The 27,579-nt window shown below is 39.1% G+C and overlaps 2 protein-coding genes across 6 annotated transcripts in view; one reads left to right on the top strand and one right to left on the bottom strand.

Annotated features, from left to right (window-relative positions):
* Positions 1-311: 311 nt before the first annotated feature.
* rad52 (RAD52 homolog, DNA repair protein) lies at positions 312-27,497 on the bottom strand. Its single transcript, XM_060840080.1, has 11 exons — positions 27,288-27,497; positions 19,564-19,665; positions 14,555-14,648; positions 13,579-13,646; positions 13,371-13,489; positions 12,725-12,800; positions 11,216-11,409; positions 8,088-8,269; positions 5,093-5,176; positions 1,075-1,260; positions 312-495 (listed from the first exon to the last, which is right to left on the bottom strand). Exons 1-11 carry the CDS (start codon positions 27,495-27,497, stop codon positions 434-436), a joined length of 1,377 nt encoding a protein of 458 aa, XP_060696063.1. The 3' UTR covers positions 312-433.
* erc1b (ELKS/RAB6-interacting/CAST family member 1b) overlaps positions 27,191-27,579 on the top strand; it is an 850,092-nt gene continuing 849,703 nt past the window's right edge. For all 5 annotated transcript variants that reach the window (XM_060839426.1, XM_060839431.1, XM_060839427.1 and 2 more), the window contains exon 1: positions 27,191-27,256. The gene's annotated coding sequence lies outside the window, so the exon portion shown is untranslated. The remainder of the gene's footprint in view (positions 27,257-27,579) is intronic.

The following is a 27,579-nucleotide window of genomic DNA, read 5'->3' as shown; positions in this document are numbered from 1 at the left end:
CTGAGGGAAAGCCACAGCATAACTTGTCTTCTGTCAGAGAGCTGTATTTATCACTGCAAGTATGAAAGATTCTTTAGAGACAACCTCTAAAAACCAGATTTGAAGTCAAAATCTATAGAAAAAAGTAGTCAAAATTCACAAGTGAACCATTCTTAAAAGGAGTACAAATCTGCATTAAGTTAATCAGTAATTCATTTGTGACCACTCTTATGCCCCAGGTACAGAATACTTTTGTACAGTCATTTTTCATTAGTGCTTTATGTAGACCATTAAAATAAACCTGCACTCAGGAATGAATGTAATCAGACACATTTCCCTTAAAAGCCCTGCACTTTACTCTGGATGTTTCTCCACAACATTTAAAAAACCCAGCCATACAATAACGTAGGTATGTCTGTTGAAATACAATGTTGTTTGTTATGTTTTGTTCTTTTCAAGTAGGTTCCAATCTTCGTTTCTTCATGAACTGTCCCAGTCGGCAAGGACTGGACCTCACTGGGAAAGAAAAGAAAAAAAAAGTTTAGATAAACAGCTGACAGTTAAATTAATGCAGTCATTTAGATAAGTGAAGTTCCATTTTAGGAACAAGACCATGCTGTAATCGTCAAAAACCACTTGAATACCTGTATTGGGAAACTAAACAGTGTTAAAATTTTACGGCAAACTCAAACTGCATAATCAAAAAAATTCTCTAATTTTATACATTGCGCAGAATAAAAATATCTCAGGGCATGCATGCTGTCTATTCAGATATGGAACAGAAGATCTCAAATGGTAAGCAAACCATATGAAGTTCAAGTTAATTGAATTTTGGGCCAATTTCTTTAGAAAAAGACAATTGTATCATTAGATAACTTGGACAAAATTGTGGATTGCAATACCGAATGTGCAGCTCAAAGTTTATACATCAGATGATCAAAAAGTCTAGATCTCAACTTAAAAACAATGCAGCTTTGTACTCCCAGCACTTTGTCTTGACAAATGTTGAACTGTTAATGAAAGTTTCAAATTTTAAGATGAGCAGAATTGTAGCACTTAAGTGACTTCCTCCAGGTCATAGAAATTGACTCTTACTTAGGCCAAGTTGGTATGCATTGTGTGGTTGTTCGTGAGAATTTATCCTTTGTGGTGTTCTGCTCCGTGTCATCATTTGGTGCTGGCCTACAGGAGGTGTAGACGGAACTTGTCCTTGGTAAGGGGCATTTGATTTATTGTCAATACCACCACCATCCAGAGGGATATCCCAGAATTCAGGATCATCTGTTTCAGAACAAAAAAAGTTATACCAAAGACCTACTTCTGCTTTGGAATTAAATCTGCATTAACTTCTAGGTACATAATAGGGGATAAAATGTATATTAATGTTTATAAGGAAACATCTTGTCTAAGGAAAAATTCACTTCCTAATTCTATTTATTTTCTTCTTGCCCAAACCTTGAAGTAATTCATTACTACCTCAAGTAAACTATAGTAATAATAATAAGCATAAATTTGATTTAATAAAGGCTATTCAGTCCCTCAAACCTACTCAGCAATTTGATAAAATCATAGCTGATAAAACTGAAGAAAAATATAAGCTACAATTATATGTTTCATGATAGGTGGGAGGAAGAGAGGTTTATGGATAGGCTATGCAATCAAATTGGGCAGACGTAGTGCAATTTTGGAAAATGTCAACTTGTCCATTTGGCAGGAAGAATAGAAAGCAGTATGTTAGTTAATTGGAAATTTTGGAAACTTTTAGTCTGAGAAATGGGATGTTTATTGCGAAGAAAGTTGGATTTGAAAACAGGAAAGTTTTGCTACAGTTGTATACTATTTGTGAAACCACATGGAGAAATGTGTAGAAAGTTTTACTCTCCTGACTTAAACACTTTTTAGAAACAGTGCAGAGATAGTTTACTGATGTTATTGAAACATACTTGATAGGAAAGTGCTGAACAGATTTTCAAAATAAGGGTTCTCATCTAAATTCAGGTGAAAACTTTTTTTCTAAACTTTGTTGGTATGTTGACTTTCTCCCCAGAGTGAAGATTGGTTTGTTGAATATTTTCAAGGCCTCCTTAGATTCTTGACTGGAGGCACAGGGAACTAAGGAAAAGTAGAGGCCAAAATCAGTTCAACCATAACCATATCAAGTGACTGCTCTGCCATACACATGCACAGTTACAAGGGACCAAATAATCTACTTATGTTCCTATAAGACTCATTGACCCAAAAAAAAACTTTTCTTGGTGCACCTTTAATTATGGGCTAGCAAGACAGTTTAGATTTAATACTGCACAATGAGGTGGGTTACTTACTTCAGTGAAAGGTAGTCTGGGGAAATCTAACAATGAATATAAAATTAAATTTGGTTGAGTCCAAAGTAATAAATAGTAACAAAGCCAGTTACATGGGTAAGTCAGACTAAGTTTTGAGTATCTCTCCACCCTTCAGGCTCTCTGTCTGTATGAGTAGGCTGATGAAGGGCTTTTGCCCGAATTGTTGATTTTACACTCCTCGGATCCTGCCTGAACTGTGCTTTTCCAGCACCACTCTAATGTAGACCAAGTTTTGAGTAAACAGACTAAAGATGGGGCTCAAAGTATGCAAAGGCAGTGAGTGATTTGCCCCTCAAATTCCAAAAATGATGATTAGGAAAGTTCAATTATGGGGATCATCTATTCAAGAAAAAAAAAGGTAATTTCCAAGTAAAATTGGTGAGTAGCTGTGAGCGGTCTGTGCCTGTTGCTTGTAAGTTCATGTGTTGGGGGTGGTGTGTGACATAGGAGCTGTAAATTGAAAAGAAAATAGTTAGTCAATAAAAAATACTCAGCTAGAAAAACTGGGGATCTAACTTAAGGCTGCAGCTGTGCAGGAGTGACTGTTGAAAAAGTATTAGATGCTATTATAATGAGCATGGTCATTATGAAATTCAAGTCTGAAACTGAACTCTGATGTATTAATGAGAATAGTAACAGGCTGGTTAAAATGTTCTGGCTGTGTACACTGGAAAGTTGGCACCTCACTTACTTAGAAAGATTATTGTTTTGGTGTAAAATAGATTTTTTTTTGTTTACAAATTACCTAACTTAGGCCTATTCCTTTAAGTACTCCTATTAACTGTTAGGAAATGAAATCTATTGCACAGGAAAGCATTAGGTAATGCAAGTTTAATAATTGAGAATACTGTGAATCTAAATGCTCTATGTCAAAACAAATGCAGAACAAAAGCACATGCTTTTGCTATGTGGGGCAGACTGTGGGGCACATGAAACTCATTAGAAACAGACATCTGTGGTTTGACCTGTGGGCCACCAATGCCTCATTGTGATGGGAGAGATTGAAGACTCTCCTTCAGTAACCTCAACCTGTGTGGGATTTGAACCGATGTTGGCATCACTCTGCATCACAAATAGACTATCAAGCTAACTAACCTCTAATATGCTTAGTGAAAATTTAAAAGTCACTGAGCTTAGTTTTCTTCCAAGAAAAACATTTTGACTCCTGCAGAAAATATCATAGCATGTCATAAGCAACCCTTGATGTTGTGATCAGTCAGGTGCCAGAAACTGTTACGTATGTACAGTTGCCCCAGTCATTCTTCACACCACTGAAATCTTTGAGCTGGTGCCAGTTTTGGCTTGTGCACCAGCATATAATGTTGCTCCATCTATTGCCACACCTGCACCACATACATTTTCTGTCTTCAATTCATTTATGGGATGTGGTCACCATTGTCTTAGTGAATTCAGGTGGGTGATAAATGCTCACTACATTGTGGGTCTGGAGTAAGGCGAGGATGGCAGATGCTTTCCTTTAAGATGATGAGTGAACCTGATGGGGGTTTTACAAAACTCAAATTATACGGTCAGTATTAGATCACAATTTTTAATTCCAGACTTTATTATTGAAAGTCATTTCCTGCACCTGGGTGAAACAACCTTTGGGATTTGGAACCTAAATTTTTTTTTAGTCAATAGTCTTCTCGGACTTGAAGTGGCAGTGGAGCAGAGCATACCTGTGGTTGAATGAGGGAAGGAGTGGATTATTGTTAATGTGGAGGCAAGCAGAAATGCCCCAGAGTGCATCTCTCACAAGACGACTGACAGGCTGGGAATTACTGATTTTGATACAAGTGGATTGAGAGCAGCTACTTGTCAAAAAATTTACACTGAAGTGACTACTATATACCTTTGTAGGAACATGCTGGCCCTGCACATGCACTATTTTCCTTTGAGATTCACACCAGTTCGATGTCCATCCAACTGAAAGCCTTCAAGGATCTGAAGTGATTTTAAAGATAAATATCCCATATGCTACCTCTCATCAGTCGAGATATTGAATACAAAGATGGGTCACAGTTGGAGTGGAGTGCAGTGCACAAGTCAGGTTGCTACACTATATGAAAGATGTTGCCTGAATTGGAGCATTTCAGCTCTTAAAGAGATGAGAGAGGCTATGCTTATTTCCTTTAGAGGAAAGCTGAGGGTGGGATACAAAATTGAGGGCCAAAGATAGAAATAAGCTTCTCTCCTTAAGAAATGAGTGTAAACTAACCAGGTTTACCGAAGTGCCTTACAAGACCTCGAGTATATTAAAAAGCTAAAGTAATCCATTGTCCCTTTAGAGGGAGAGAAGTGAGATTTTTAGTGGAAATGAGGAAATGGCAACAACTGAACAAATTTTTCAGTCAGTCTTCATATTAGAGACAACTTATATTCTGGGAGTTTAGGGTAACTAAGGGCTAATCAGGAATGGGGAAATTATCAATGTTAAAGAAAAAAAAAATCAGGGAAACACTTGAACTGAAATAGATGAAACCCTGGGGAGATGATTGTCATGGTCCTAAGGTTCCAAAAGAAGTCGTGAGTCAAATATGGAGTGTGAATGGGAAACTGGAATAAAGTCACTAGATATTCCTTTACACCCCTACTTTTATGTTAGATCGCTGACAGAAGGCGGTCTCCAGCTGGCTGCTGACACATGGTAAAATATTCTATTTTGGAGATACAACTATAACTTTTTTTTCAAAATGGCACTATTTTCATCTTCCTGAATAAAAGGACAGGGCCAACAGAGTTATGATAAGCAATGAATAAACTCCTACCAACTAGGAATTTGTCTTCGGCAAAGTTTCCTTCATAGCTGACTGGTGTGCTGTGATTCAACTGTGGTGTTGATTTAGACTTCTCTGTCACCATAACAAGGAGGAAAACAATAAGCACAGAAGTTAGTTAAAACATTGTAAGATATCTACAAAGAAGCACAGGAGGAGAGAAAAGCAACAGATTGTGGAAATTCACAAGTGATTCCTCAAATCAGCTGTACAGCGTGGAAACAGACCCTTTGGTCCAACTTGTCCATGCTGACCAAATATCCCAACCTAACCTAGTCCCACTTACTAGCAATTGGCCCATTTCCCTCCAAACCCTTCTTATTCATATACCCTCCAGATTCCTTTTAAATGTTGCCATTGTACTAGCCGCCTCAGCAGCTCATTCCATACATGCACTACCCTCTGAAAAAGTTGCCCCTTGTTTTTTTTTAAAAATATCTTTCCCCTCTCACCCGGAGCCTATGCCCTCTAGTTCTAGGCTCCCGCACTCCAGGGAAATGATTTTGTCTATTTATCTTATCTATGGCCCCCACTATTAGGAGAATGCTGAACAGCAAAATGGAGTAATTTTCAAACGTTTTAAGTTGAAATGCAGAAATCAGTCAAGTATTTTCAGTGTAGACATTTGTTGGAAACAAGGCATTTTGTTGTATGCATGGGACGTAACTGAACAAAACTAAAAAAAAATGTAGTAAAAAAAATGAACTTAGCATTTAAGGGGTAGAATAGTTGACAGTGAACAATCCCATAAGCTCAAGATTGAGCTAAAATTAGGAGCTGAAATCAGAGGCTGAAGCCATGTTCACTAATCAGGTACAGGGCTATTTATTTTGTCAAGCATACATCAAGCTATATTCAATGGTATAAAGAAACACCAAAGATTTATAAGGGAGGTGTAGAAGCAAATAGTAGTTATGAGAAAAGGCATAGTTTTTTAAAAAATGGCTAAGAAGAATAGTGCTAATTAGAGAAACAAAGCTTAGCTGGAGGCTCACTGATGTTACCTAGTATGGTAGCAAAACATTGTAAAATGAACCTCCAGCTTAGCGAGCAAACAGCATCCAGAACCTCAAACTGAGCTTCAAGACTTCTCAAAACTCGCTTAGAAACAAAGTGAATTTGCAGAGTGAAGCAAGGGCATGGGAGAAGTATGAAATGAATATCATGCACTGCTTTATAAAAGAGGGTGCTGCTTACCAGACCATGGTAGCAGAAGAGGAAATTATATATGTGAAAACATTTGAGACAGTGCCATCCAACAGTCCTATTAGGAAAGCTAGAGATTGTGGTATAAAAGCATGTAGCAACATGGATACAAAATTGGTTTGGTCATCTAATTAGAGAAAGGATGTGTTAGAGGTGATAAAAGCCAGAACTCAAATTTGTCACTCTTCAGTTCCATTACTTTCTCATTGATGATTTACTTATCTAATTTTATTTAGACCTGGTTCCTGATCATCCTCCTATTGTGAATACTGAAGCAAAAAAAAAATCATTCAGCATATCTGCCCGTTTCCCATGGTCATTGATAATATTTCCACTCTCAACTTTCAATGGGCCAATAGTACTCAAAACAGCCGATTTCCCTTCCAAATAAATACAAATAAGATTTTATACTTAAGTATTTAATCTTTGTTTAATAATCCTTTTTAACTGCTCTAACAAGCCACTATGTAGGCAAAGCAAAAACCCATGAGCTTTGATGCATGGCAAAATATTGTGTTTTGGTAGTACCATTACAACTTAAGGCTCATGAAAAGAAATTGCTTTTCAAAGTGATACCACCCTTTAAATTTTCCTGAATAAAAAAAGGATCCGGCTACCAGAGTGATAAGCCATGAATAAAATTAGCTTAGAATCATTCAGTACAGAAGCGGCCCTTTGGTCAATCAGTTCACCTGGCTACGACGGTCACCTGTCCCACAGGCTTGAATGTTATGACACTTCAAGTGCTCATCCAAATACTTTTTTTAAAAAACAGTTTCCCTCTTCAATTACCCTCCCTGGCACAGCATTTCAGATATGAAAGGACAATGGCAATTGATTAGCAAGTGGACTTTGATCAGTAGAGGCATTGCCACAGAGAATCCACCAGGAAATTGATGATTAGCAGTTGACTGCCAAGCTGTTTAAAAGTGAACCAGAAATTGATTAAAGGACAGCCTTCTTGAAGAAGGGCTCATTCCTGAAGAAGGGAATATGCCCAAAACGTCGATTCTCCTGTTCCTTGGATGCTGCCTGACCTGCTGTGCTTTTCCAGCAACACTTTCAGTAAAGGACAGCCTTGCCAACTTTAAGGACAAAAATCAGTGTCCAACATTAAAGGTGTTCTGCAATTGGACAATATTTCCTAATTAATCTAGAGTTTAAAAATTCTGACAATGGTTCAGTATGGCACGTATTAATATACGTGACCTTATTCTTTGCAGACAGAATACATATTCACTGGTCTGTTTTAACTCCACAACGTAGGTTATAGTCTTTCTCTGGTTCATTTTAAGGTAATACCTTGATGAGAGCAAAATTGCCTAGTTTAAAATTTAATCAAAATCAATTGTTAGTCTTCATTACAAGGTGAATTTTCCATGGCAGTCTCTACTGATATTCACTTGTCAACTGATCCACTCCTATAATAAAATATTACTTTTCCATCTACTTTAGTATTTTTGTGAATCATCCTAATGCGTATAAGAGGAAAAGCTTAAACAGACTTTTTCCAGCAATACTGAAGCTTTAAAACAATGAAGTGACTATTTTGGTACAAAGTTGTTATTTACTACATTCATATTATTGAATTACACTAATGCAGAAATATCATTCTTCATAATTACTGAGCATTTTAAAAATTAAATGCTCTGTCAAAACAATGCATTCAAATTTTGACTGACTTCATATGGGACAGTTTGAGAGTTGTTTAAAAAAAACCTCAAAGTAACTTTTGATAGCTTTTATGGTTGTACTCTTTGTACAGTTTAATGTCAGGTACCTGGGTGGGTGTTTGCTTGTGTTCTGGAACTGTCAGTATTCTGTGGTTGTGTCTTGCTTTTTTTTGCCATCTGTTCTCTGAACTCTTGTTGGAGTTGCTTCTGTCGAAGTTTCCGTTGGTATGTGGGATCCAACTCCTGCTCCTGTGGCACGGTTGTTTGGTCAGTGCTGTGATCTCTACTTCTATGCAATTAGATAATCAACATTTATTTTCTTCAGCTTCTCCTCTCTCCCCTCCCCAATGACAAACCAGTGGCCCATTACAAGAGAAGCTAAATTGCTATTTAAACTGGGATGATTATGTCCAACAAGCCTGATATATGTAGACTTTGATTTTGTGACAGGGTAGTTTGGTTCATCTTGTAGTTTTGTGATAACCATCGAACTGCTTTGAGGTTCCTGATAACTGCATGCCGACATTAGGAATATCAGCCCTGTGGAGTCAAATTTCCATGTTGCAAGTCACCATACAGGGATAATAGGATTGACAAACAATTTTATATAGCTTGGAAAACAAAGGCTGATATCTAAATATCAATCGTGTTTTTTTCCTTTAGGTACTGTCACGATAGCCCCAGATGATTACTGGGAAACTCTACATTTGTTCGCTGAGCTGGAAGGTTCATTTTCAGATGTTTTGTGACCATACTAAGTAACATCTTCAATGAGCCTCTAGACAAAGCATTGCTGATGATTTCTGCTTTCTATTTATGTATGTTTGGGTTTCTTTGGGTTGGTGATGTCATTTCCTGTTCTTTTTCTCAGGGAATGGTAAATGGGATCCAAGTCTGTATGTTTGTTGATAGAGTTCTGGTTGGAATGCCACGCTTCTAGGAATTATTGTCTCTGTCTGGCTTGTCCTAGTCGAAGTGGTGTCCTTCCATATCCGCATGTAAGGATACTAGTGAGAGCGTCATGTCATTTTGTGGCTATTGATGTTCATGGATCCTCGTGGCCAGTTTTCTGCGTGTTTGTCCAATGTAGTGTTTGTTACAGACCTTGCACAGTATTTTCTAAATAATACAAGTTTTGCTTGGTGTCTGTACAGGGTCTTTCACGTTCATTAGCTGCTATTTTAGTGTGTCGGTGGGTTTGTCTGCTACCATGATGCTCAGGGGTCTGAGCAGTCTGGCAGTCATTTCTGAGATGTCTTTGATGTAGGGGAGAGTGGCTTGGGTTTCTGGGTGAATTTTTTCTGCTTGTTTGGGTTTGTTATGGAGAGAAAAAAAAACGGCAAACTGTGCATCAATGTGGACTTCAACAGCTTCCTCATTTCCCCTTCCCCCACCTCACCCTAGTTTCAAAACTTCCAGCTCAGCACTCTCCCCATGACTTGTCCGACCTGCCTAGCTCCTTTTTCCACCTATCCACTCCATCATCTCCTCCCCCACTCACCCATTGTACTCTATGCTACTCTCTCTCCACCCCCACCGAGCTTATCTCTCCATGCTTCCGGCTCACTGCCTTTATTCCTGATGAAGGGCTTTTGCCCGAAACGTCGATTTCGCTGCTCGTTGGATGCTGCCTGAACTGCTGTGCTCTTCTAGCACCACTGATCCAGAATCTGGTTTCCAGCATCTGCAGTCATTGTTTTTACTCTGTTCATTGGATACCCATTCTTTTTTGAATACACTATATAGGTAATTTTCCTCTGCTCTGCATCTCAACATCCACAAACAAAGCTGCATAATATCACCATTTCAATGAGCCACCACACACTAACAGAGGATAATAACCTATATAGTGTATTCAAAAAGAATGGGAACCCAATGAACACAGTCCTCAGATGTCTCAGCAACAAACCCAAACAAGCAGACAAAAATGCGTCCAGAAACCTGAGCCACTCTCCAACATCAAAGACATCTCTGAAATGACTACCAGACTGCTCGGCCCCCTTGACATCATGGTATCCCACCAATACAATACAACAGTAGCTAATGAACTTAAAAGATCCTATACAGACAACAAGCAAAACTAATATCACTTACTAATACCATGCAATGACTATGACAAACAGGCAGAAAACCAGGCACAAAACAACATGACCCCCTCTCACTAGTATCCTAAATACAGATAAGGAAGGACACCACTTTGATTAGCACAAGCCAAACAGAGACACTTGATTTTTTTTTTAGTTCTGGTTAGAATGCCATGCTTCTAGGAATTCAACAAACACACAGATCTGGACCCCATTTACCATCCCCCGAGAAAAGAACAGGAAATGACATCAACCCAAGCATAAATAGAAAGCAGAAGTCAGCAATATTTTGTCCAGAGGCTCACTGAAGATGTAACCTAGTACAGTGACAAAACTAACTGAAAACTGGAAAATTAACTTTCCAGCCCAGCAAGCAAACCTACATCCAGAACCTCAACCTGAGCTACAAATCTTAAAACTCACATGACTGCTTGTGAGTTTAAGAGGGTCACTATGCCTCAAGTAAGATTGTCCTATCTTCTCAAAAGGTCAACCTCAGCTTGTGTGGAAATTGAATCCATGCTCCTAGTATTGTGAACCAGCTGTCTAAAAACAACCATGCTAGCAGACTTCCATATATTTAAGAAAAAACTGAAATATAGACACTGATAACTGAATATGACACAATAGGCTGCGTAAGTTTTTTCTATTTCCGGTGTCCAATTTGGAAGTTACTATTTTTAAAATGTTGGTTGAATTTCCAAATAGATTGGTGATAAAGGTAGTGCATATTAACTTGGCTCCAACTAATGCAATCTTACTTGTTTTCACATACATTGTAGATATGCAACTGTTATGTGCCCCTTAATTCATTTACTTTCAAGATAAACAATTGTTACCGCAACATGTCAGATTTCATAAGCTTACAACTTTCAAAGAATGATGAAAGATCATGTTAGGTCCTCATAGTTGCTAAAAAAAACAAACAACTTATACAGTTTGCTGTTTCTGCATTCAGCATGTTAAACGCTTACCCATACATAAACGATTGGGTACTCTGTTATCAGTAGTTGGGAACGTGCTTATGACACATATAGTATGGCATAAAACGACAATGCAGGCAGCAATACGTGATCAGACAATCCAATGATTTGACAAACCAAAGCACAAGTCAATCTCATCTGTTACATGAAATGTAGATAAATGCCAACCGTGAGAAGTTGCAGTTTCCTTGTATCAGAACTTCCTTCGTTTCAGATAACTCTTCTTTAACATCTTGTGGAGAATGTGAAGTAAGAGTAGATGGAGGTTGCATCTGAGCCTGTAACATGCTGCTGTATCTGGCTTTCTGCACTAAAGGTTCATTGTCCCTTCTTTTAGCATCAGCCAAGTGAAAATCTGATTTCTTTTAAAAAAAAAAGAGTTTGTCCATAAATGAAAGACACAAGTAAATGAATCAATAAACTGTTTCAAGGTTCCTTTCACCTTCATATATCCCAACTGCAAGAATAACTTCATTTACTTTTATGTACTTTCCATTCTCAGCTTAAAACTACAGTCATGTCTGTGCTCAGATGGTTTCTTTCTGACAAGGCTGCATTCAGAGGTGCGCAATATTGGCCCAAGAATTGGTGGGCTTGGAAAAAAGACCATCTGACATCTAGTTGTGATTAATATGCAGCACTCATATTGCCACTGCAGGGCTTTTGGAAAGATAGAACCCTGCTCAACCTTATACAGTTAAACAGTGAAGAGTTAATTACATTAAGGGCAATTATTGTAAAGAAATCTCTACCGTGCATTACAATGTCTTCAAGACCGAAAAAAGTTTGATGTACTTGCTGTTCTAGTCTTGCCTTATTCCTTGCAAATAACTTAGTGATAGAAAAGTTGAAATAAAAGGGTGGAGCAAGAAACCAAAATACCATCTTGATGAAAAAGGGGTGTATTGTAAAATTTAAATTTGATGAAATAATAGCTGCACATTGTAACAATAAGTAGAGGTTTAACATTTTGATAGTGAAGAATAGTCTCCAACGTTAAATGGAACAAATCATGCAACTTGTAAATTCGTCTTGACACAAGACCTTGGACAGCTAAAGAGAGCCTATGAGTCACTCTGCAATGTTGCAAGTTATTTATAGGTTACAGATAATGGCAGTAGGCAGAGTTCACAATGGATAGATTCAGGCTCCTAACGTCTCAAAGCTGTCAAACGTAGACTATTGTAAATGTTTCTACTATGAGCTTTTGATTTACTGCTAAAATTAAAGATATGGGATAAAGAACAAAAACAATATTTTTACCCCTATGCAAGGCTAATGTGTTTCAGAGTATGGCAAATAATGGAAAAGCTGATCTTGCAATCTAGGTTCAAGCCAAGGCTCTCTGACCGGTCTTCATATCCCATAGGAGCTGGTAGAATTTAAATTCAGTTAAATATATGATGAGAACTAGTGCCATTAAACTAAACTATTATCAGAAAATATCTATCTGCTTCACTAATGCTCTTTAGGGAGGAAATCAGTCGTCCTTACTTCTATGAACTACAGTTCAAGATTACAAGTTAACAGACTTAAAAGAGGAGAGAGAGAGAGAGAGTGATAAACATGAAGGCAAAAAAAAAACTAAGCAGGCAATAGTAACATCCAACACACCCATCATTATGGTAGGAACTGCACCACAGAACCACACGATTAAGCAAAGGCTTAAATCCTTACCTGTCTGGGTAGCTTATTGACTAGTTGCAGATACTCTTTATCCAGAATACAATTACCCAAGACATTGCCAAAGGATCTGAAAAGCAAAACAGTGAATATTGTGCCATTTGTGCTGAACAAACATATCAGCTAGAAGGAATAGGATCAACAGCTACACGAATGTCACTACCTGCAAGTTCCCCTTGAGGCTAAACACTCAATTTGGTCTATATTGCTACTCATCTATTGTCACTGGGTCAAAAACTAGCAACTCATTTCCTAACAGCACTGTTGGTATGCCGACATCTCAAGAACAAATAATGAAAAAAAATTGCTAGTTTTTTTCCAGAATTAAATTAGACATGCAAGCCTCTATGCCATGGAACTACAAGTTTGGCACGAGGGAACAAAAAAAAATAAATCAAACCTCTCTTCCACCACATGTATAGCTTACTGGGGTCCACCAAAAAAAAAGTGTTGAAAGGACTGAGGGAAAAGAAAAATCAAAAGAAGGACAAAATACCTTGAACTCATGAAACTTAGACAACTTAAAAAAAACTTCTTTCAGAGACAAATATTGACTCTATTTGAAATAAAATATAACTTAATAGGTTAAATGCTAGAACTTTAATAGTTGTGAAATGACAAAGAGCAAGCGCTCAAATACTTCAGAGATCGCTTTAATCCATCAGTGACTGCTTCCTTTCTGGCTTTCTCCAGTGAGAGTGCCTTGGATTTCAGTCCCTCACTCACTCCATAGCCAACATCTTCATGGAAAGATCCATCCTGATTTTCAAAAACAAAATAACTGTAGGTTGCATCCATCACAGAGAGGAAAGGTTTTAACTTTTATAATCAAAAAGGAAACTCCATACCTTGAGTTGGACCTTAATAAATGCACTAACACCGACATAAAATTTTCCATTAATGAGATCCACAAAATCTGAAACGTAGAAATTTATTTTAAAGAAAAAGACTTGCTGTGGCAACTTTTGCAATCACTGGATATCTCAAAAGCACTTTAGTTCACTCTTGTACAGTAAGAACAATTTCCATATTGCAAACCAGTACAATAGAAAAAGTGTAGGTAATCAGCTACTTGTTTGAACAAGACACAGCTTTTCTTTTTGAAAGTGTGGGTGCAAAAGATGCCATTATCGAATTGATGAGATTTCTATTTAAGACAATCCATACTAAAATCTTAATCACACTTGGAGTGTGAAACATTGTGTGGCTCCTTTAGAAATCCATTAACTGATCAAACTTTGAAGTCAAACTCATTAAACTACAGATGTTCTGTACTTAAGGCTGTAGTGCAACAACTCAATCCACCACTTCTCCAGTCACTATCCCAAATGCTCTTCTCCCCCCCCATCCCACTGCAGTTTTGGATGCATGGCAATTGGACCTCTGACAGTGAATGACACCCGCAGAACTGTAATTGTCAGTCTGAGTTAGTGTTCAGGTTCTGCTATAGGACTTGGACCCACAACCTTCTGACTCAGAGGGCAAGAGTGCTACAGCATAACAACGGGTGACTTTAAAGTCCAGAGTATTGCATATAACAATTAGAACTATTCCAGTTACACCCACTCAATAGCTAGAATCATTCGATGTCTGTAGTTGTGTCATGGTTAATTATTCACTGAATTTTATGTAGTGTTTCTCTGGTGAAATTCAAATCTGTCAACTTTCATAAACCTAAAATTAGGTTTAGCTCTAATTTGATAACCCAACCATTAATACCATTGGGATCAAGATAAAAATAGAATTCAATATGGCAATGACTTGACAATCCATGAAATTAATCCTCCATATATAACAGCATTTTTTATAACAATTAAAACTCACCAACATTTTGTTGTGTGATAGAATGGGACCATCCATTATAACCAAAGACTTCATTAGCGAGGTTGACAATCCTGTGACCTTCAATGTAGCAGACCTAACGAAATTAACAACCAGCACAGATTAAGTTAATTAGACAAAAAAAAGGTAAAAAGGTTCTTTGAACAGCATATAAAGAGGCAGACGTCATTTACAAACAGAGCTGCTCAATGTGTGACCAAAGTAGGTAATGTGATATTATAATAGAAATGAAATGCAGAGTTTTGACAATCGTAAATCCGTTGTACCTCAGACTGCTCTGTTTGCACAATGATGGAAAATTTCAACCAGGTTAGCATGCCAATGCTCACTTTAGGTTCCACTAAGGCCACCTGGCTCTTAGTCTTGTTTCAACATTGTCAAAAGAAAGTAGAATTCCAGGGAGAGGCAAGACTGTGTTTGACATCAAAGCAGCATTTAACAGTGATATTGGGATGTCTTAGCCAAACTGGAGTCATTGGAAATGGGGAGGGAAAAAGCAAGCATTGTTGTTGTTGAGCCCAATTGTCTCACTTATAAGGTATTACTGAGAGAGTTCCTTGGGATAGTCTTCAGCTCAAACATCTGATTTCATCAATGACCTTGCCTCTGTCAAGAGGGCAAAGTGGAGATGTCTGCTCACCATTACAGAGGGTGTTCAGTAATGTTCAATTTTCAGGCTTTGGCTAAGGTATGGCAATTACCATTCACACTACACAAAAGCAAAGTAATGACCATCTCAAAAAAAAAATTCCTTGTGACATTCAACAGTACTACCAACAACGGTGTGGAATTACTATTGCTTCAGAACCTTAAGTGGATGTGATATACAAATACTGTGGTTACAAAGAACTGCTCATAACAGGAATTTGGAAGCACAACTCCATGAAGCTTATTCGCCATCGACAACACACAAGTCAGAAACTACAAAGTACTTTCCACTTGTATGGAAGAGTTCAGTTCCGGCAGCAGCAAGGACAAAACAGATGACTTGATTGAAAGCCTATTGATATTTAGTCACTTTAGTCGAATGGCAATAAGGAGAAACTTCTTCAACTAGAGTCAGTGATGAATCTATGGACTTCATTGCCACAGCAGGCCGTGGAGGCCAGTTTTGAGATAGATCAGTTCTTGAGTATCAAGGGTTACAGGGAGAAAGCAGAAAAATAAGGTTGAGAAACTTATCAGCCATGATTGAATGGTCTGCTTTTGTGTCTTATGGTCTTATTGTAAAGAAGGAATTGGCATAAATTGTCAAAAGTTAAGTATTGTCTAAAATTCAATGCTTTCCATGTGTTTTTGTGACTTTAGATTTAATGGAGAGTGCTGATTGAGGATATTGATGAATTCTAATTTACCTTGTCAATGTCTAGATTGTGCCATGGTCAATATAAATTGAGAAGATATTGTATGACCACTTCACCTAATAAGTTAGTTTGAGAGAACAAAAAAAAAGCTTCCGAAAACAATATATCGTCTGAAAAAAAAAACAAGAAAAGCTCTGCTTTTTTTGGCTTCAGACACTTCAATTGAGACCTAATCGGAGACCTGTGAAAGGTTAAATTCAACTTCCTTTTGCTTTCATTGTCTCAATTTATAGAAAGATAGCATAGGTCAGATGATAGTGTTAAGATTCAGAAGCTGGACATAATTGGTGTAAAATCCAAAAGCAAACCTAAAACAAAGGGTAAGACTAATAGAAATTATGGAAATGACAAGTGGAAATCAGAAAATAAAGGCACACAAGTGGATTGAAGACGTACGAATATGCAATTTAAGAATTGAGGAGTGGAGTGATGAGGGTAGAAAGTTAAAGATATTTTATTAAATTATATATGTATAATTTGCAAAAATCACTAGACAGACATGGAAGAATAGTGCAGTAAACAATTTTAAAATCTAAATGTACAGATCACATGTTTAAATAAAAAAAAGTATCAACATGATCCACACTGGTAAAAGAAGAATGCATTAAAAGGCTGTACAATAGCAACAAGGAATTAGAACTTAAAAGGATATTTGGGAAGAACAGAGAATCAGACTATGGTAACAACATTATTGTCGAGTGTGCCACTACAGTCAGCACAAAAAAGGTGATGGGAAAGAAAAGGCTGCACCATGATAAAAGTGAAGGCAAAGAGGAGGACTCAAATCCCGAAACTAAGTGAGGGACATGAAGGTGGACAATGTACAAATAGTAGGGCAGAAGTTTAGTAGTTTTCTCTAACACAAGAATATAAATAGGCATGAGGAAGGAGGAAGAAGCATTGCTTCCCATATGAAGTCCAGAGAGGGGTGATAGGGTAAATACATAGGGAAAGGATAAACAAGGTAAGGGACATGATTTGGAGATGTCAGTGTTAGATTGGAGTGTACAAAGTTAAAAATCACAACACCAGGTTATAGTTCAACAGGTTTAATTGGAAGCACTAGCTCCATCAGGTGGTTGTGGAGTACACAATTGTAAGACACAGAATTTATAGCAAAAGTTTACAGTGTGATGTAGCTGAAATTATACACGAAAAAATACCTTCATTGTTTGTTAAGTCTCTTACCTATTAGAATGACCAGGTTAGTTTCACTTTTCACATGTAAATCACTTGCAGTTATATTGTACTTTGCTGAAAAACTGCATGAATCTATGCATGGTTCTGTTAACTCACTTTAAAGATTAGAATCTATCTAAACATTATGGCACAGGCAACAGCACTCAGGGGGCCAACACCCTCAACACATTAACAATTGGTGTCAACCCAGATAAAGTTAACCTGAGAATGTAACTTTTAAAAAATGTTATGATTTACACTTGAAAGAAGTGAAACTAATGGTCATTCTAACAGATGAGAGACTTAAACAATTAAAGGTATTTTTCAACGTATAATTTCAGTTACATCACACTGTAAACTTTGGCTATAAATTCTGTGTCTTACAATCATGCACTCCACAACCACCAAATGAAGGAGCAGTGCTCTGAAAGCTAGTGCTTCCAATTAAACCTGTTGGACTATAACCTGATGTTGGGTGATTTTCAAGATGAGGGAGTTTATTTTTGAAGTTGAGAAATATTCTTCTAACAAATCACAAATAGAAATTGGATAGAAAACATGGATTTTGGGTAGCACGGTGGCTCAGTGGTTAGCACTGCTGCGTCAGAGCGCCAGGCACCTGGGTTCGATTGCACCCTCGGGTGACTGTGTGTGGATTTTACGCATTCTCCCAGTCTGCGTGGGTTTCCTCTGGGTGCTCTGCTTTCCTCCCACAATCCAAAGATGCGCAGGGTAGGTGAATTAGCCATGCTAAATTGCCCATAATGTTCAGGGATGTGCAAGTTAGGTGCATTAGTCAGGGGTAAGTGTAGAGTAATAGTATAGGGGAATAGGTTTGAGTGGGATATTCTTCGAATGGTTGGTGTGGACTTGTTGAGGCCAAAGGGCCTGTTTCCACACTGTTGCGATTCTATGAATCAGCATCTAGTGGCCAGTTTTAGTACTGTCAACACAGACAGATCAGCCATGATGAAATTGAACAGTGAAACAGGCTCAAGGGGCTAAATTGTTATTTCTATTTTGTAGGTTTAAAAGTTTGTATCTAAATTATTTTTAATCTTTTAAAAAAATTTACTGTTTGAACTACAGCTCTGTCAAAATATCAGATAAAATAGCATATCTAGATCCGTAGTCCGATCTATATGGGCTTCAATAAGGTGTTCGACAAGATTCCCCAGGGGAGACTGTTTAGCAAAGTTAGATCTCATGGAATACAGGAAGAACTAGCCATTTGGATACAGAACTGGCTCAAAGATAGAAGACAGGAGGTGGTGTTGGAGGGTTGTTTTTCAGACTGGAGCCCTGTGACCAGTGGAGTCCCACAAGAATCAGTGCTGCGCCCTCTACTTTTTGTCAGTTACATAAATGATTTGCATGCGAGCATACGAGGTACAGTTAGTAAGTTTGCAGATGACACCAAAATTGGAGGTGCAATGGACAGCGAAGAGGGTAACCTCAGACTACAACAGGATCTGGACCAGATGTGCCAATGGGCCGAGAAATGGTAGATGGAGTTTAATTCAGATAAATGGGAGGTGCTGCATTTTGGGAAAGCAAATCTCAGCAGGACTCATACACTTAATGGTAAGGTCCTAGGGAGTGTTGCTGAACAAAGAGACCTTGGAGTGCAGGTTCATAGCTCCTTGAAAGTGGAGTCCCAGGTAGATAGGATAGTGAAGGCGTTGTTTGGTGTGCTTTCCTTTATTGGTCGGAGTATTGAGTACAGGAGTTGGGAGGTCATGTTGCGGCTGTACAGGACATTGGTTAGACCAGTGTTGGAATATTGCGTGCAATTCTCGCCTCCTTCCTATCAGAAAGGAGTTGTGAAACTTGAAAGGGTTCAGAAAAGATTTACAAGGATGTTGCCAGGGTTGGAGGATTTTACCTCTAGGGAGAGGCTGAACAGGCTGGGGCGGAGGTGGCTGAGGGGTGACAAAATTGAGGGGCATGGATAGGATAAATAGACAAAGACTTTTCCCTGGGGTCAGGGACTCCAGAACTAGAGGGCATAGGTTTAGGGTGAGAGGAGAAAGATATAAAAAAAAGAGACCCAAGGGGCAACTTTTTCATGCAGACGATGGTACATTATGGAATGAGCTGCCAGAGGATGAAGTGGAGGCTGGTACAATTGCAACATTTAAGAGGCATTTGGATGGGTCTATGAATAAGAAAGATTTGGAGGGATATGGGCCAGGTGCTGGGCAGGTGGGACTAGATTGGGTTGAGATATCTGGTCAGCATGCACGGGTTGGCTGAAGGGTCTGTTTCCATGCTGTACATCTTGAGGACTATGACATTACTGATTGATCATGACTCATTTGTTCACACAAATGAAATATGACTTCTCAAGATCTGTTAGAGAAAAACAAATACTTTATGTAAAAGCAAAAATTACACAAAGGGTTTCCTTCAGGATCAGATGATGTCAGAAACAAGTGTCTTATTTACCTTTTGCCCCCCGCCTGCTGGACGTTGACTGATGTATTCCGGTCCCAAACGCCTTTGCAAAGCATTCTGGATTGCCTGATATTCGTCAGCAGTGAACGGATACTGAAAACGAATTGATATGATGACAGTTGTTAATTAGACATGTTCAACTGGTGCATGCATCAGTTCTCATTTTAAAAAAATGAAATCGGAGTTCTTATGTTCAGGATATTGTGGTTTACTTCTGAATATCCTCGGCAAACAATAGCACAGATTGGCAGGGTAAGGTTGCCACATTTGATCTCAAGCATTTGGGTACTATAACTGTCCTTATTATCCTCAGGTTCGAGATAGATTACCATACAACAGTTCCAGCTTGCTGGCCTCAGGTACAATGGACTTTCAGTTAGATGACATACAGATAGGCACCTTCTATTTTCTTTGTGAAGGCTGAACACTTCAGGTACTGCTGGAGTGAAGTCACTGAAAACAGGAGAGTTTGGCAAAGAATGAAAAGGAAAGAAAACAATTCTTTTGTTTTATGGGTTTTAGACAGAATACGATTTTTAGCCAACACTTAACAGCTAAGATTAAATCAAGGCAATTGCATCGAATGAAACAATCTGTCTCCATTATTATCTTGGCATACTGAGAGAAAGTATGGTCAGTTTGACTTTCTGTGGATTGCGCTGCAGACAGCAAGTGGCTGCTAGTCTGGGGAGATGTTAAAATGATTAATAAGGTATCCAAGTGAGCTCAAGATCTTTCAAGAGCTAAAAGGATCATTACAAATACAAACTGAAATTTAAAGTCTGTTAGAATGGCCTAAAGTATTCTTCTGCTTCTTCCAGAGTGCATCTTAGAACTTCGTCTGTTAAGCTTCACTGCTTAGGCGAAAGTGAGGACTGTTCACTGATCGTACATTTTTAGTTATTTGAATTGTGCCCTATTTTGAAAACTTTTGCTTCCATTATTGTGTTCTCAGTAAAAAAAAAAGTGGAGTGGGTGGGGAGCAATTTAGTCTCCTGAAAGCTAACAAAATCTCTTAAAGAAACTCAAAAGGCAACCAAGGGAACCAGATCAGATTTAGTAGAATTGTAATCTTATAGAAATTAAGTGCAAAGGCAGCAATTTTGAAATCCAAAGCTTTGAGTTATGAAACAAAAATCAATTCACCATGTGATGTGATATTTGCTAAAAAAAAAGCTGAAGTTTGTTGTGCAAAAGAAAAACAAACCAAGCTGTCAATACATCTTCCAATTTGAAAAATCTAACAAACATCAAAGCATGGTATGTTCTGGTTGGTGCTGTTGTCAGTCAACACACTAGTATCTGAGGCCTTTGAAAGAAAAACAGTAGCTTTCACTGCAAATTCAACAAAATAGTTTTCTTTTCAGAAATGAAATATCAGCTGGGCAGCTTGCTCTTTGCAAGTTTCCCCCAACTGAACCAGATACAAGCAGCACTGCTTCAAGCCAATTGGGGTCGATAGTAAAGCAAGCATGCACCATTAGTCACACAAAATACAGGAAACTTGATTAATACATCTCCTGTGTCCACAGTGAACTTAGTCATCCCAAAGATATTTCCACAATCCTTCCCCAAAGCAATATTAAGAGATCTTTGCAATCCATAAGTAACATTTAATCTAGAAATTCTCAAGTCCATGCTTTTATCCAAAATTTAGATGGTGCAGAAAATTTCACATGTATAGAGACTTTTGATTTTGATAGGGGTTCAGTTTAGTGGTAAAAGTGTTCTTTTAGAGCAGTTGACTGCTGACCAAATATTGTGGGAAAGTAGTAATTTCCAACTACTTTGTGCTACAAAATTGGAAATTCTGCACTGATACAGAGAATGGAGGATTCCACTACTGATTCTCAATGATTGAGACACATCTTAGATACTTGTAAAAAGAGGGAGTTCATTGAGGTGTTCTGAGTTGTGTTGGATTTGTTGCTCAAGACAAAAATGTTGCAGTTAAAAGCAGAGAGTGATGACAGCTGGAAGTGAATGAACCCAAGATATGGACAGGATTGATTAATTGGTATTTTCAGGGACTCAAAGCTTTGTCTTAAAACTAGGAATAGATCATTTGAACTCACTCATGATATGGATGGTTCTGATGAGTATAATGAGAATGAACAGTATGAAAATATTGTATTATTGTGGTTCTGTTCGCCGAGCTGGAAGTTTTTGCTGCAAACGTTTCGTTCCCTGGCTAGGGAACATCATCAGTGCTATTGGAGCCTCCTGTGAAGCGCTGCTTTGATGTTTCTTCCGGTATTTATAGTGGTTTGTTCTTGCCGCTTCCGGGTGTCAGTTTCAGCTGTAGTAGTTTGTATGTGGGGTCCAGGTTGATGTGTCTATTGATGGATCTTCTTGCCGTTTTCGGGTGTCAGTTTCAGCTGTAGTGGTTTGTATATGGGGTCCAGGTCTATGTGTCTGTTAATGGAGTTTGTGGATGAATGCCATGCCTCTAGGAATTCCCTGGCTGTTCTCTGTCTGGCTTGTCCTATGATGGTAGTGTTTTCCCAGTCAAATTCATGTTCCTGGTTGTCTGAGTGTATGGCTACTAGGGATAGCTGGTCGTGTCGTTTTGTGGCTAGCTGATGTTCATGGATGCGGATTGTTAGCTGTCTTCCTGTTTGTCCTATATAGTGTTTTGTGCAGTTCCTGCATGGTATTTTGTAAACTACGTTAGTTTGGCTCGTGCTGGCTATTGGGTCCTTTGTTCTAGTGAGTTGTTGTCCGAGTGTGGAAGTTGGCTTGTGTGCTGTTATGAGTCCTAAGGGTCGCAGTAGTCTGGCTGTCAGTTCTGAGACGCTCCTGACGTATGATAGTGTGGCTAGTCCTTTTGATTGTGGCATGTCCTCGTTCCATGGTCTATCTCTTAGGCAACTGGTGATAAAGTTGCGTGGGTATCCGTTTTTGGTGAATATATATACACTATACAGGACAAATAGGAAGACAGCTAACAATCTGCATCCATGAACATCAGCTAGCCACAAAACGACACGACCAGCTATCCCTAGTAGCCATACACTCAGACAACCAGGAACATGAATTTGACTGGGAAAACACTACCATCATAGGACAAGCCAGACAGAGAACAGCCAGGGAATTCCTAGAGGCATGGCATTCATCCACAAACTCCATTAACAGACACATAGACCTGGACCTCATATACAAACCACTACAGCTGAAACTGACACCCGGAAACGGCAAGAAGATCCATCAACAGACACATCGACCTGGACCCCACATACAAACTACTACAGCTGAAACTGACACCCGGAAGCGGCAAGAACAAACCACTATAAATACCGGAAGAAACATCAAAGTAGCGCTTCACAGGAGGCTCCAATAGCACTGATGATGTTCCCTAGCCAGGGAACGAAACGTTTGCAGCAAAAACTTCCAGCTCGGCGAACAGAACCACAACAACGGACACCCGAGCTACAAATCTTCAACCAGACTTTAAATATTGTATTAGTTGGTGAAAATTTAAGTTAGGTCATGAGTAGCTCATTCATTATTGTGCTGAATCAGATAGTAGTTGCATCTTAACATTGTATGGGGTTGACTGGCTAAATAGTTACTTGCAAACCTCTGACAAGACATAAAAGCACAAAATTCATGGCTTTACCAAAAACAAGCTTTGTCAATCTCATCTTTTTTTTCCAATTGAATGATAGTACACCACTCAGGCCACGAAGGTGCTGATGGAATTACATACTCTTACTATTGTACATTGAAGGACTTTTTAAAAAAAAAAGATGTGAATGTATCTTGTCCCCACAGATATTCCACAATTTAGAATCAGGGGAAAGGATCTGATAGTTCAAGGGGTAGATGCCAATACATGCACTATCAGATCCTTTCCCCTGATTCTAAATTGTGGAATATCTGTGGGGAAGATGATAATGAGATCATTATCATTCCTGATTGAAGGGATCATGTACAAAATGCTGACTGTCCTGCTCCTCGCATGCTGCCTGCCTTGCTTTGCTTTTTCACTACCACACTTTTGGACTCAAAGTGAGGGCTGGAGATCAATCTCATCATCTGCCTAATAGTGTATTGGCCAGAACAGTTTGATAACTGAAGGAAGGCCACAATGATGGAGAGGAACAAGTCAGTCTTAACGGCAAATATAAAAAACATTGAATTTCCAAGAGGCAAGGGTTGAGTGGTTTAACACAAGGGAGCACAGAATTGAAAACAAAGAAATATCTTGTGACTGACTGCATATATCTGAATAATAAGTCAAGGAGGAAGTGACTGCAGAGTGGAAATCATTGACATTATGAATATTTGAGGTAATAGTACCACTCCCTGCAGTATCCCACTAGTCACTGTCTACCATTCAGAAAAGGCCCAATTATTCCTAGTGAAGGTGGTATGTCCATCGAAGATTGTATAGATAATTGTTCTGAGATAATGCAAACAACTTGAGTGGGAAAAGGAGAGATTGACTTTGCTGACTGAAAACAAATGGTAGAGGGAAATAAAAATCACAAGTTAAAAATGCCTGAATACGGTCATTGATGGTCAGATTGGACATGGATTTCATTTAGTACAACATGCATTGGTAGGGTCTCTACAGGAGCAGCATATTGACTGAAGGCATTTTCAAGTGAATTATCAAATCAAGTAGTTTAATATTTTTAAGAATGCACACTTTTCTACAAAAGCCTAAATTTTTTTTTGCAGGACAGCTTGTGTATCCTTAGCAGAAGCACAAAACAAAAGGACATCGGAGTTTTGAACAGACGGACAGAAGTACCAGGGAAATGCACAGAGAAAGAGCAGGAACCCTTTCAGTGCAGAGCACAGGAGGAACATTGGAGAGTAGGTGTCACAAAAAAAAAAGGAATAGCACCAAAAGAGAGCAGTTTAAAAAAAAAGTAAAGCATACCTATCTATATCCCCTACTTGTTTCACCATAACACTGAAAGTTGCATTAAGGCTTTTCATAACAAAGTTTGTTACAGAGTCAATCTTATCAAAAAGTTCCTTCAAGTTGTCTTTAAGAATTCCAATGTTCACATTTCAAAAAAAAAATCACTGAAAGGCAGCAATTTGGAATTGGACATTCGTGAGTAGGGATGGTGTTATAGTAAATTCATTTTACATCTCACATTGAGTTTTGCAATTTAACAATTCAAAATAAATACAAGATAGAACATACAGCTAAGAGGTATTCCAAAATGGTCTTCATATGATTGTCCAATCCCTGCACTCTTAATTTCCACGTTAATCAACGATCACATAGGAGTGACGTATTTTATAAATTTTAAAACTCAACCATTGTAAATCATGTCTCACAAACTTGATTGAGTTTTTGGAAGAATAACAAATAAGATTGATGAGGGCAAAGTGGTAGATGTGATCTATATTGACTTCAGTAAAGTGTTTCACAAGGTTCCTCATGGAAGACTGGTTAGCAAGGTTAGATCTCATGGGATACGGGGAGAATTAGCCATTTGGATATAGAACTGGCTCAAAGGTAGAAGACAGAGGGTAGTGGTGGAGGGTTGTTTCTTAGACTGGAAGCCTTTGACAAGTGGAGTGCCACAAGGGTCGGTGCTGGGTCCACTACTTTTCATCATTTATATAAAATGATTGGGATGTGAGCATAAAGGGTATAGTAAGTTTGCAGATAACATCAAAACTGAAGGTGCAGTGGACAGCGAAGAAGGTTACCTCAGATTACAATGGGATCTTGATCAGAGGAACCAATGGGCTGAGAAGTGGCAGATAATTTAGATAAATGTGAAGTGCTGCATTTGGAAAAGCAAATCTTAGCAGGACTTATACACTTAATGCTAAAGTCCTAGGGAGCGTTGCATAGCAAAGAGACCTTGGAGTGCAGGTTCATAGCTCCTTGAAAGTGGAGTCGCAGCTAGATAGGATAGTGAAGGCGGCACTTGGTACGCTTTCCTCTACAGGTCAGAGTATTGAGTACAGGAGTTGAGAGTCATGTTGCAGCTGTGCAGGACATTGGTTAGGACACTGTTGGAATATTGCATGCAATTCTCATCTTCCTATCGCAAGGATGTTGTGAAACGAAATGGTTCAGAAAAGATTTACAGGGATGTTGCCAGGATTTGAGCTATAGGGAGAGGCTGAAAAGGCTGGGGCTGTTTTCCTTGTCACGTCGAAGGCTGAGGGATGACCTTGTAGATGTTTATAAAATCATGAAGGGCATGGATAGGATAAATATTCCACGTCTCTTCTCTGGGGTCAGGGAGTCTAGAACTAGAGGGCGTAGGTTTAGGGTGAGAGGGGAAAGATATGAGAGACCTAAGGGGCAACGTTTTCACACAGAAGGTGGTACATGTATGGAATGAGCTGCCAGAGAAAGAGGTGGAGGCTGGTATAATTGCAACATTTAAAAGTCATTTGGATGGGGACATTAATAGGAAGGCTTGTAGGGATATGGGCCAGGTGCTGGCAGGTGGGACTAAATTGCGTTGGGATATCTGGTCGGCATGGACGAGTTGGACCGAAAGGTCTGTTTCAGTGCTGTATATCTCTATGACTTCCAATTTCCAAAATTCTGAATTTCCGGAAAGGCTACTCTCCCAAACACTTCCGCCAGTAATTTAAAAAATGAAGCATTTGCTCGACGTTCAAGAAAGAGTTCTCCCCCTTTTAAATACTCCTTCAGCAATTAGAAACATAGAAGATAAGATGTTGTTTTAGCTAGGGGACAGTTGACGATAAAATGGGAATGTCAGAAATACAGAGTTTGTGAACTTACTGAAGAATTTGTTCGATAAAAGTCGACCTGTCTTCCGACTCGAAATGTTCAGTTGAGGCAAGTGTCCAAACTGCTTAAATAATTAGCACTTTGTATCGGCTCTTCAGACTACAAACATTTCCCTATCCTTATCATCCAGAAACACATGGGGAAATCACATTAGAATGTTTTTTAAAAAAGTGAAAAGGTGATTACTGTACTCCGAATTAACACAAAAGTACCAGAGCACCAGGTGGAGCCTTCGTATCACTAACCTGCCCGAAAGAGACGGTTGGGGTGTGATGACCACAGCGGAGACACGGTTCATTCCGCGCTTCAGACATTACAGTGTAACGAAAAAAGAATATTTTAAAAACATAACTTATCAGATACCGCCAAATCATCCAAACTCAACGCACTAATGCAAACTCTGTCGGGACTAAAGAAGTCAGGCGAACCAATCGCAATCTGTTCTCTGCCCCGTCCAATCAGAGACTCAGCAGCGGTTCGCGCCGCGAAGGCTGCCGGGCGGAAGGTCTGTTGGGTGTGGGGTACGGGAGAAACCGGCGCCACAGGGACCGCTGGGAATGAGGTCGATTTCCTCCACCTCTGTCATTTTTCCCCCTTCACGCCCTTCTCAACCTCCCTCCCCTGCGGTGACTCGCAAGGCAGTCTGGGAGAGAAAGCCTGTGTTTGGTTGGTAGTCGTGGAGGGGGGAGGAAGATAAATTGACGTGGTGTTTGTAGGAGGGTTCGCGTCAGTGAAAATCTCTGTAAAACTGGTATTTAGAGAAAGAGGTACTGGCGGTTCCAAAAAAGGGTCCGAAATATCTAGATCAAACACCATCTAAAATAGATTTCTTTTCACCTGACGGTGGTTTGGGTTCGTGACAGGTGAGTACGTGCCACGGAGTAGCAGCCCGCGCGTCGAGCTCAACTGTCAAAGAGCTGGAAAGAGCAGGATAAGGTGGGAGGAGGTTTGATATCTGTGTCTCTACCTCAGTCGGGGGGGGCTTTGACATGCGTGAGGAGTCAAGTCGGCAGTCGGAAATGTAAACTGTCTCCGGCGGCCCGGCGCGGACACATGTACGGTATTCGGTTGGCAGCACAAGGGCAGCTTCATCAGTTAGAATGACCAGGAGCCCATGACAGCCTTTTCTTTTTCTAAGACGTGCCAGTGTGTTTCGCTCTAGATTTATTTGCCTCATTCTCATCAGCAAGTCTGTTATCAGTAAACAGATACAAGGGAAAGAAAATATGGAAATTGGATAGTGAGTTTTACGTTGATAT

The sequence above is a fragment of the Hemiscyllium ocellatum genome, chromosome 19, assembly GCF_020745735.1.
Source record: "Hemiscyllium ocellatum isolate sHemOce1 chromosome 19, sHemOce1.pat.X.cur, whole genome shotgun sequence".
Taxonomy (NCBI): Eukaryota; Metazoa; Chordata; class Chondrichthyes; order Orectolobiformes; family Hemiscylliidae; genus Hemiscyllium; species Hemiscyllium ocellatum.
This window is presented reverse-complemented; position numbering and strand designations above follow the sequence as displayed.

What these genes read in the sequence shown, in the direction of transcription:
- rad52 (XM_060840080.1), bottom strand. Translation starts at nt 27,497, where the DNA reads ATGAGGCAAATAAATCTAGAGCGAAACACACTGGCACGTCTTAGAAAA. An exon ending in ACAAGCAAACACCCACCCAG is followed by an intron (nt 5,177 to 8,087) that starts GTACCTGACATT and finishes TTATGGTGACAG; the next exon opens with AGAAGTCTAAATCAACACCA. An exon ending in CGAAGACAAATTCCTAGTTG is followed by an intron (nt 1,261 to 5,092) that starts GTAGGAGTTTAT and finishes GTTCTGAAACAG; the next exon opens with ATGATCCTGAATTCTGGGAT.